Source organism: Rutilus rutilus (genome assembly GCF_951802725.1).
Source record: "Rutilus rutilus genome assembly, chromosome: 5".
NCBI classification, from domain to species: Eukaryota; Metazoa; Chordata; class Actinopteri; order Cypriniformes; family Leuciscidae; genus Rutilus; species Rutilus rutilus.
The window spans coordinates 37,228,617-37,240,051 of NC_140213.1; the positions used below are offsets into that span (position 1 = coordinate 37,228,617).

Sequence of the window (11,435 nt, forward strand, 5' to 3'; positions counted from 1 at the left end):
AACATATGATCAAAATGTGTCCGGTTTATAGGGAATAAAATGTATTTGAGTGCTCTGGATAAAAGCAACTGCATGCCAAATGAATGAATGTAAACAAAAAACACAATCTGTCATGACTTGGCTGGTCAATAGACCCTGCAAAAGTACAATTTAGACCCAGCTAACAGGAACATTATCAGAACTTACGTTCTGGCAAGGTTCTTAAAGGTTCTTTTTTTTTTTTTTTTTTAAAGTTATCTGATCTTTATTAACATTATCAAAACATTAGCGCAAAAAGGTTATTTATTATTTATGGTACGTTCTTGTGAAACATTTTAGATAGATGTTAATCTGTTTATTATCCCCCCCCCCCAGATGGTTCATAGAACGTCTTGATTCATCAAAAGGACCTGCTTTTAAAGGGTTAGTTCACCCAAAAATGAATGACTTTCATTCATCTTCGTGACACAAATGAAGATATTTTTAATGAAACTGAGCGATTTCTATCACTCCATTGACAGCTACGACTTCAACTAACCTACCACTTTGACGCTTCAAAAAGTTTATAAAGAGATAGTAAAAACTAATCCATCTGAATTGAGAGGTTTAGTCCAAATTTTCGGAAGAGACACGATTACTTTGTATGACAAACAGATTGAAATTTGGCTCTTTATTCACATACAAACATTGATCAGCAAACATAAGCTCAACCGAACCTGCTTGATGCTCGAGAACTAACCTCATTGGTTCTTACAGAAGCTCAAATGTGCTGCGTAACACATGAGAATGAACTTCATTTGATCTTGTGGAAGCTCAAACTGCTGTGTAACAGGAATGTACCTCATTGGTTCTTGCACAACAAGAGAACATGCTTGAGCTTCAGGTTACCACAACTGATGTGAGTTGATGAATGTTTATATGTGAATAAAATCCTAAATTAAATATGTTGAGTGTAAAAAGTGATTGTGTCTCTTCAGAAAATTTGAAATAAACCACTCAATTCATATGGATTAGTTTTACAATCTCTTTATGAAGCGTCAACGACAACGTGCAAGTTGCATAGCTGTCAATGGAGGGACAGAAATCGCTTTAAAAATAACTTTATTTATGTTCCGAAGATGAACGAAAATCTTACGGGTTTGGAAAGACATGAGAATGAGTAAATGATGACAGAATTCTTTTTTTTTTAGTGAACTAGCCTATCCCTTTAATGAATTATGTTGCCACAAGGGGGCGCCAAATACAAAAAAAATAATGTGTAATCTAAAGGAAATGCTGTACCTTTCCATATAATAGCTTTCCAGAGTTAGCTCAAACAGCTGTTGATTTTTAACAACATTAAAATATGTTTACATTAAAATATAACGCTGAACTTATTAAAAAGCAGCCCGACAATATTAGATGGGTTCTCTTCATGAAGTTTGTCCCTCATGCCACTCTGTACTTTGTTGTCCATAGCAACTGCGGTGGACGCTAAACTACAAACATGAGGAAAACAGAGAAACAGCCAGGCGCTGTGTAACACACAGTCAGGAAAATAAAGTGTTGGTTAAATACTTACGAGATGCTTTTCTATCATTATTATTAGTAGTATTGTATGCTGTTGTTGTTGTTAAGAGTTGACAATGATATAGTTTACTTTAACTGCAAATCTGCGCGTTTGCTGTTGCTTCGCGATCAAATACACTCGAAATAGGAACTAGTGACGTAACGTTAAATGGATGACATCGAACAGGCAATAGATGAGGAGTTGATGAAATTGAACCTCGATCCTTCTGAAAATTATTCAGAGTCAGAAGATGACATCTTTAACGTTACTGTTTTGGATGGAAATGTAAGTGGCTATTTAATTTAATTTTGTTATTCAGTTCTTAAAACTCTAACTTACTTATTTAGAATTTAGTGACTTTCCAACATTGTATTACAACCCACTTTATTATGAAAACTTTATTTGATAATTTAAAGTTATATTTAATTTATATTGTATTTAATATTTACTGGTGAAGAAAACAATCATGGGTTAAAACAAACATAACATCTAGGCCTAACGTTACATCAAATATGGTAATCTATTCCACTTTTGTGACATTAAGAAGATATAATTTATAATTCACGTATAGGCCTAACTTAGTTCATTCAAAAAGATGTACGTTTACTCTACCAGTCCTTTCATCACTGTCAATAACCTGTTTTCACAGAAGCTACATGCAGAAGATAGGCTGCCTGACTCAGTACTCTCATATGTTGAAGCTTCAAGAAATCGAATGAATGCCTTTGAACAATTAATCCTTGAAGATGTTGAAGAAAAGGGTGAGAAGCATTTTAAAATATCAGAGTGAAATTCTGAATTAAAATAGCTTAAAGTTTATATTATAGACTGCTTACTTAAGGTATTGCATTGTTTTTCCCTTTTCTGGTTCCCTATAGATTTGTCAAGCCAAGAGCAGTCTCACCTTAATCACAAAGATAATCCTACAACTGAACCAGCTTTGGATTTTATAGAAGACCCCATAAAGTGGAAAGAGAAAGTGAGTCATGGTTATTTGTTTGTGGTTAAATGGAAATGGGATTATTATCCCATCTGAGTCATGGCAGAGGAAAGGAGTGTCTGTGTTTTGTCCTTAACTTAACCTTTAATTCAGTTTGTCCCTCACAGTAGCAAATTATCTGTTACATATCCCAGTTTTGTTTGTGTTGTCAATATGAATTTAGGCTGTAAATTCTCAGAAATTACCCTTGTTTATCCTCAGACATGCAGCATACTGATGATGTACAAACATACATCACATCAGATGATGTACTGCATAGATCCTATTTTGTTAGTTCATGAATATTATAGAAATGCACATGTTTTTGTCAGATAATCTCTGAATTAGAGGAGCAAGTTGGACTTCTAAAAGACGTTGAGCCACAGAATGCCCAGCAGGAGATTCCAAATATGTCACGGATGGAAGGTACATTTTCTGTAATGATGTGGTTAGATGGGCCTTTATTTTAAGTTTATTAACACACTTGTAGAAAACTAGGTTACACTGCTATTAAATCTGCACAAATATCTTCAATTTGCTTATTAACCTCTTTATATTCACCGAATTGTACCTTTACTCTGTTTTTAGATGTTAGCGAGCGTGATACATTCACTGAGATTGAATTGCAATTTAGTCTTGAGTGGAAAGAATTAGAGAAAAGACTCAAAGAGGAAGAGGAGCAGAAATTAGCTGCACAGGAGGTAGAAAGACTGCTGCATTTGAACTCGGAAAGAGAAGAAGAAGAGAGGAGGAGGAGAAGACTGATGGAGTTTGAGGAGGAGCTGAGGAAGATAGAGGAGGTCACTCTGGTAGGACTGTCTAACTTTTTTTTCTTTTTTTTATAATCTTTTTAAAATGAGGAGAAAAGTTGATTGAATAACAAAATCTAAATTCTGTATTCCAATAACAGGTTCAAAATGCTGGAGTTAAAAACGAAGTTCACCACACAGAAGATCTTCAACTGCAGCTGGATAAAAAGCAGGTGAGTTTAATATGCCTAAAATAGTTGAAGATGCTATTTAATAAATGTGGCAAAAGCCAAACAAATTTAAATAAAAAATAAATATTTGTTAATATATGAATGAACTGAGTTGTTGTATTATGTAAAAACACACAAATGAGACAATTTGTTGAGTGTATATGTCAAGTCACCTTTATTTATATAGCACTTCATACAATACAGATTGTTTCAAAGTAGCTTTGATAGTGATAACAGGAAAATGATTCAATGATGCAAACAGAGTTGGCTGTACAGCAGCTCTAAAGGACAATGGTGTCATTGTTCAGCTGAAGTCTGTTCAGTGTTGATTCAGTTCCGTTGTAAATATCATCAATTATTAAATTAGTTCATTTATCTATAAAGCAGTTCTTCAGAAAACAGTGATGTCATCATCCAAGGCAGCGTTTCTCAAAAGCATAGTGAGTTAAGTTGAAGAGACCATTGGTGGCAATGGCTCTACGATCTACTTAGGCTTACGGTGCTTTTGGGAAACACAGCCCTGCTCAGTATGGTGACGAAGCTGGTCATAGGTCTAATATTAGTGCGGATTCCAGTCTTCTTACGATGGAAGAAGTACATCGGGTGTTATGGGAAGTGTTCCTGGTTCTGGTTGACCTCTGGGGCTGCTTTGCATCCTCTGGCACTGGAAACCTGCAGCGTGTGGAAGGCAAGATGGGTTCATTGAAGTATCAGGAAATCCTAGGAGAAAACGTCATGCCATCAGTTACGAAACTGAAGCTTGGGCGTCATTAGATCTTCCAACCGGACAGTGATCCCAAGCATACCTGAGATTCCACCAAGGCTTGGTTGCAGAAGAAGTTCTGGAAGATTCTCCAGTGACCATTACAGTCACCTGACTTGAGCCCCATAGAAAATCTCTGGTGGGATTTGAAGAAGGCAGTTGCAGCATGCAAACCCAAGAATATTACTGAACTGGAGGCCATTGCTCATGAGGAATGGGCTAAGATTCCTCTAAAACGCTGCCTGAAGCTGGTGTCTGGTTATACATCTGGTTATTGCAGCAGGACATAACAGCAAACGGGTGTACTAAGTACTAAAGATGCTTGCCATGAAGGGGTTGAATAATTTTGAGACCGCAGAAATCATTAAAAGTTGCATTTTCAATTGAATTTGGGGAAACCACATGAAACATTTGTTGTGTTGAGCTATTTCAATTACTTTGGTTTGATTTGTTCATTGCAAACAGCTGAAAGTTTGTAAATTTTGCCAATAAACCTGATTTGCAATGAGGGTTGAATAATTTTGATTACAACTGTATATCCATAAATATCACAGGCCACTTTATTAGGTATACCTGATCAACTGCTCGTTAATGAAAATATCTAATCAGCCAATCAGATAGCAGCAACTCTATGCATTCAGCCATGTAGAAATTGGGCATGTACCATGATGGTAGTTGAACAAATCACATGCTGTGAAGCAATGAAACTCAGATTGACTTCTCACAAGAGAGTCAGCGTAATTCAATTATCTCTTCTGCCAAAGATTAAGAGATCGAGAAATATGAAGTATGTTAATGCATTTACACAGCAAGAAGAAAATATGTTGCTATATTAGTGCAAGTGAAAGTTGTGAAGTTAGTTTATATATTTGATCATATAGGTATACAGCGACTTCAAAAGCTCACATGTAGTCATTCTTAAAGCTTTATCTGTCGATTCCAAATCGTAAATTATCGTTATATACAATTTAATGAAATGCTTAATAATAATTGTTAAATTGTAAAATTGCGTGTGTCTGTGTAATGGATTAGATATATAATAATTATATAAATAATAATTATAAAATGATTATAATAAATGATTATTGCTTAAAGCCAGACAGTTTTGTCTTAATTTATATATATATATATACAACCTTTGATTTGGAGCAAGAGAAACTGGTGGAGTGACTATTTTTTTGTGTCAGACATGTGTCACTTTGCTCACAGCTGATTGGTCCAATTTCAGTTTGAAATCTCTTACCCAGAACATAACCTGCCTTGGAGCAGGTTAGCTGTGGAGCGTAAGTTACTATGGCGATGAACACTGCTAAAAGCCAAGCCATTTTCATGGCCTAAAACCCAGGGTTGGCACAAACTAAACTGAAATATACCTGACTATCCACCTAAACCGGCTTCTTGGTATAGGCCTATGGTCAAGATGATGTGCTAAAGTTAAAAATGAGCATCAGAATGGGGAACAAAAGGTGATTTAAGTGACTTTGAACATGGCATGGTTGTTGGTGCAAGGCGGGCTGGTCTGAGTATTTCAGAAATTGCTGATCTACCGGGATTTTTACTCATAACCATCTCCAGGGTTTGAAGAGAATGGTCCAAAAAAGAGAAAATATCCAGTGAGCTGCAGTTCTGTGGATGAAAATGCCTTGTTGATGCCAGAGGTTAGAGGAGAATGGCCAGACTGGATCGAGTTGATAGAAAGGCAACTGTAACTCAAATAATCACTTGTTAAAACCAAGGTCCGCAGAAGAGCATCTCTGAACGTCCATCCTTGAAGGAGATGGGCTACAGCAGCAGAAGAACACACCGGGTGCCAATCCTGTCAGTTAAGAACATGAAATGGAGGCTGCAATTTGCACAGGCTCACCAAAATTGGACAATAGAAGTTTGGAAAAAATAGTTTTCTGGTCTGATGAGTCTCCATTTCTGCTGCGACATTCAGATGGGATGTGGTGGAACGGGAGAGTCACATCATGGATGTGAAGCAGACAAATCTGCAGCAACTGCGTGATGCTATGTCAGTATGGACTAAAATCTCTGAGGAATGTTTCCAGCATCTTGTTGAATCTATCCTATGAATAATGAAGGCAGTTCTGAAGGCAAGAGGGAGTCCAACCCGGTACTTGCAAGGTGTACCTAATAAAGTGGCCAGTGAGTGTATGCGTGTTTCTGTGTGTGTGCGTGTATATACAGTATGTGTACCAGTCAAGTTTTTTGGTTAATTTCAGAACTTAATCAGGAAACTGGAGGAGCAGATTGAGGAGGAGAAACGGGCTTTTGAGGAGGCTCAGGAGGAGGAAAGAAGGAGAACCCAGAAGCTTCACTGCGGAGCAGCCACAAAGATCCAAGCTGCTCTCAGAGGAGCATTAGCTCGTCGCTGGAGCAAAAAAGAGCTGAGGAGAAAGAGAGAGAAGGAGAAAAGATTTGAGGAGGAGAAGAGGGAATGGGAGAAGATGAAGAAGGAGAAGGAGGAGGAAAGAAAAAGGATCGAGGAGGAAGAGCGAGCAAAGAGGGAGGAAATGGAGAGACGAAAAGCAGATTATGAAAGAGCGAAAGAACAAGATCGCCATCGTCTGGAGAGAGAGCAAAGACTTGAACAACAGAGGAGGAAAGAGGAAGAAGATAAGGAGAGGAGGAGGGAAATGAAGAGGAAGGAGGAACAGAACAACATTACAAGTGTAATAGGTGATTGTAGAAGACAGGAAGTGGATGCACACAGGAAGAATAAAGAAAAGGAGAGAACAGAAGTGGAAAGGAGTTGCCAGGTGAAGGATGAATTTAAAAGAGAGGAAGAAAGAGAGGAAAATGAGATCAAAGGCAATGAGGTAATTGTTAGAAAACTAGAAGATAATGATGAAAGAATAAGACATGAGAAGAACATGGAAAACACATTGGATGACGACAGGAATGCGATGAAAAAACAGGACAAAACTAAAGGCATAAGCACAGAAGACACAGAAAGATTAGATGATATGAGACCACAAACAAAGAGCGATAAAGACAGAATAAAGAGCCATGAAGAAAAGAAAAGAGTTGATGGCAACGTAGAGCTTGATTCTCAGATAAATCTGAACAACATTACAAGTGTAATAGATGATTGTAGAAGACAGGAAGTGGATGCACACTGGGAGAATAAAGAAAAGGAGAGAACAGAAGTGGAAAGGAGTTGCCAGGTGGAGGAAGAATTTAAAAGAGAGGAAGAAAGAGAGGAAAATGAGATCAAAAGCAATGAGGTAATTGTTAGAAAACTAGAAGATAATAATGAAAGAATAAGACATGAGAAGAACATGGAAAACACATTGGATGACGACAGGAATGCGATTAAAAAACAGGACAAAACTAAAGGCATAAGCACAGAAGACACAGAAAGATTAGATGATATGAGACCACAAACAAAGAGCGATAAAGACAGAATAAAGAGCCATGAAGAAAAGAAAAGAGTTGATGGCAACGTAGAGCTTGATTCTCAGATAAATCTCTCACAATCAAGAAAAAGCTTTAAATTGACCAAACCCACTCCAGAATCCCACATGAATGCACATCAAGGTCTTTCCAATGACCTTGGCATTAGTTTAATTGGTTCCCCAAGTGTTGAAGGGACTCCAAGCGTCGATACAGACTTGACTATGCCGGCTTCTGATTTGAACGATGTAGTACCTGAAATGAACACTAGAGGACATCAAAATACTACCGCTATTGAGCTTAAGGACCATGAACCTGAAAGCCAAGAATCAGTTTCAGTATGTCTGCCTGACTGCACAGAGCAGAAGCGACTGGCCTGGATGATGAGCTGCACTCCTTGGTCCAAACTATCATTGCAGAATAAAAGGAAAGTGTCTTCGGCACAACAACAGTCCCAAAAAAGAGGGCCAAGAAGAAAAAGAGTATCCAGTTTACCCCCTCTGTCTGTGAACACTATTCTCAAAACAGGAACTTGGAGCTCTCTCAAACAGGTAGAAATTAAAACCCATTTCCTGGCTGAGATATGTCTTATATGTTCCTGCTGACTTTATTGTCATTGTGCTGGTAAAAATCAGGTTACGACAGTGATGCTGGAAGACCTGCCGGGTTGTTGCCTGTCTACGCTGTCCGAGTGTAACAACCTGCAGACTTTGACACTTAGACGCTGTGGACTCACATCCTTGGATGGATTGAACCAGTGCGCTCAGATCAGATACATTGATGTACAAGTAAGAAAGAACAAACTATCAGTGCAATGCAGTCTACATGATTATTTTACACCTTTCAAGTAGTGTCCTAGATAATCTCTCATGCATTCTATACACAGTATACATTACTGTTCAAAAGTGTTTTTTTAAGTCTCTTATGCTTACCAATTGCTGCATTTATTCTATCAAAAATACAATAAAAACAGTAATATTTATAATTATTACTCCAGTCTTCAGTGTCACATGAGAAATCATTCTAATATGCTGCTCAGGAAACTTTATTAATGTTATTGCATGTTATTAATGTGTGTACCATTGTTTCTCACATTTAGGAGAACTCAATTACCCATGTGGACTGTGGAGGTCTGGTCAACCTTCAGGTCCTCCTGCTGGGCAAGAACCTGCTGATGAACACACACGGTTTTGATGGAGCTGAAAATCTGCAAATTCTTCAGCTCTCACACAACAACATCTCTCGTATCAGTGAGTGTGTTCACTAGAACTGCCTTTATGCTTTATGTATTCTATTTCTCTTTCATTGCAAGCACTAAAGAAAGAGAAGCTGACTGCTGGTCAGTTGGAGCTATCTGGATCTCGATTGTGCCACAGACTTAGCATTTAATATTAAGTGTTATCATTGTCCAGTAGAGGGCATCATTGTTCCAGTTTGGTGACTTCAAATGGCCTTTTGCCCTCATTCTCCTTGCAAAATAAATCTTGATGTCTCATTTCTGAATAAATGGCCTCGTATTGAATAAATATGAATAAATATATCATAAATAAGAGGATAAATGCAGTTTAAAGGTATTTGCTGTCAGTATTAGATGATGTCCTGCCAATGCTGCCTTTTTATATTAGATTATCCTTTGGCTGGTATTAGATATTGTCACCATGGCCAAGAATTATCCTCATACACTCCCACACTCCCACTGAATGATATATCTATGCTTTCTTAGGTGGTTTAGGACCCCTGAAAATGCTTCTGCGATTATCAGTGGACCATAACCAGCTGCTCAGCACGAGAGGTTTGAAGGAAATTTATACCCTTCTGCATCTGGACTGTTCGTACAACCACCTATGTCACGTTGAGGGTTTGGAGAATTGCGCTCTTCTTAACACACTGGACCTTAGGGGAAACAGTCTGACTGAGGTAAATCTTACACAACCAAAGAAACAAACTAATTAAAATGATGAGTAGTAAGATGTCTTCAGAAGTAATATGAAGATCATATTGATAATGACAGTTTTCCATTACTTTGTTGTTTTGTTAGTAATTGTGAACTGTTTAATGTTCTTACTCTAATTAGCCCAACTGAAATCATAGACTTTAACCACTTACAATTTATAAAGAGACATATTTCCAACCCAGTGTCCAGGAAATGCGTAATTTGACTGTGTTCATTACATGAAACCAGCACGCGTTATACTGAAATCCTATGCTGCCGTCACTTTAATTGAATTATCGTTATCTGTTTTGCTTAATGTGTGGATATTAGTCATGTTCAGGATGAGGCGTGATCCACCCATCTCTGGTGATGGGACCGTGTTCATTGTTGGAACATAAAATATGTCTTTCTGTGTGATCAAGTGGTCAAGAAGGAATTGTTGTTGTTTTTCTTTTTTTTTTCTTTTTTTCTGGCTGATGGCATAGCTGCCTGTCCTGCAGAACCATGTTCTTTTGAGGGACCTTTACCTGGATGACAATCTTATATCTTCCATTCTTAATCTGGAATCTTATTGGCTACCTTTGCTCCAAAACCTTTCTGTGGCCCAGAACAGGTAGGCCTCAGTGGAGAATGACTGTCTCAAAACCTGTTAAGTTGCCTACCTACTCATTGGTTGGTGGCTCACGGGTTTTCAGTTTTCATTTTTCGAACATAACACACACAGTTTCACAGTTAAATCCTACTTAAAGGTGAAGTCTTTGCAATGTTTAAATACATTCTTATGTAAAATGTAATATAAAAATCTACAAATGTACAGTGTTAAGATGTTTTATTGTTTAAAATGATGGCTCACTTTTCTATTTCTTTAGTGTAATTCGTTTAATTCCATTCTTGGACTTGGTGTCTCTGAGGACACTAGATGCCAGTAATAACTGTCTGTCAGGTGAGCTTACGAAGTGGTGTGAGTCGACTCGACTCGATTCGACTGTGGTATCCCATACACAAAAGAATTGTATTTGAAATATATTTTCTGGATATGTTTTGGAATATATGCAAATATTTGAAATTGGCCCAATAAATATATTTCATACTTATATTTCATATATTTTTGTTATATTTCAGAATATATTTCAATGTATTTGGAATATATGCCACATATATTTTTGACACTTTTGGGGACCCGTACAGAAAAAAATACATTGAAATATATTCTGAAATATAACAAAAATATATGAAATATAAGTATGAAATATATTTATTGGGCCAATTTCAAATATGTGCATATATTCCAAAACATATCCAGAAAATATATTTCTTTTGTGTATGGGATCTTTTATGGGGTCTTTATTCTTGACGATGGACGGTAACGAACAAATAATGCTTTCATAAGAGAGCTTCTCTTCTCATATCTTATTTATCCTTAAAGGGATAGTTCACCCAAAAATTTTAATTCTGTCATTTACTCACCTTTATAACATGTATGCTGTTTCCTTTTTCAATTACTTTTTTCAAAGTCTTTTCTTCACACATAACTACAGTATTTTTAAACTTGGAATATAGCGCAAGTCGCATGGAACACTTAATGGTCACTATAAATGGTTGTTATATTGAGTAGAGCTGCACTGATTCTGCATGTGAGTCTTTTTCAAAATTGACCTTTTCTTTTGCACTGAAAAATAACAACATTCAAATTTGAATGACATAAGGGTGAGTCAATAATGACATACATTTTTAGTGAACTGTACTGTAAAGTACCATTGTGGAAAGCAGTTCTGTGTATACTAATTTACAGAAATGTTTAATTATAGTATCTAGGTGTTTTCATTCAGTCCAAAATGGCTAACATTTGAAAAA

General features: G+C 36.9%; 1 protein-coding gene across 1 annotated transcript in view; it reads left to right on the plus strand.

The window, feature by feature from the left end:
- The first annotated feature begins 1,414 nt into the window (after positions 1 to 1,414).
- lrriq1 (leucine-rich repeats and IQ motif containing 1) overlaps positions 1,415 to 11,435 on the plus strand; it is a 28,089-nt gene continuing 18,068 nt past the window's right edge. Inside the window, exons 1-12 of the mRNA XM_084409998.1 lie at positions 1,415 to 1,813; positions 2,178 to 2,289; positions 2,407 to 2,507; positions 2,840 to 2,933; positions 3,096 to 3,316; positions 3,418 to 3,489; positions 6,475 to 8,199; positions 8,284 to 8,436; positions 8,748 to 8,898; positions 9,372 to 9,565; positions 10,067 to 10,194; positions 10,451 to 10,540. Coding sequence (XP_084266124.1) covers positions 1,697 to 1,813; positions 2,178 to 2,289; positions 2,407 to 2,507; positions 2,840 to 2,933; positions 3,096 to 3,316; positions 3,418 to 3,489; positions 6,475 to 8,199; positions 8,284 to 8,436; positions 8,748 to 8,898; positions 9,372 to 9,565; positions 10,067 to 10,194; positions 10,451 to 10,540 — 3,158 coding nt within the window. The 5' untranslated portion in view covers positions 1,415 to 1,696. The remainder of the gene's footprint in view (positions 1,814 to 2,177; positions 2,290 to 2,406; positions 2,508 to 2,839; positions 2,934 to 3,095; positions 3,317 to 3,417; positions 3,490 to 6,474; positions 8,200 to 8,283; positions 8,437 to 8,747; positions 8,899 to 9,371; positions 9,566 to 10,066; positions 10,195 to 10,450; positions 10,541 to 11,435) is intronic.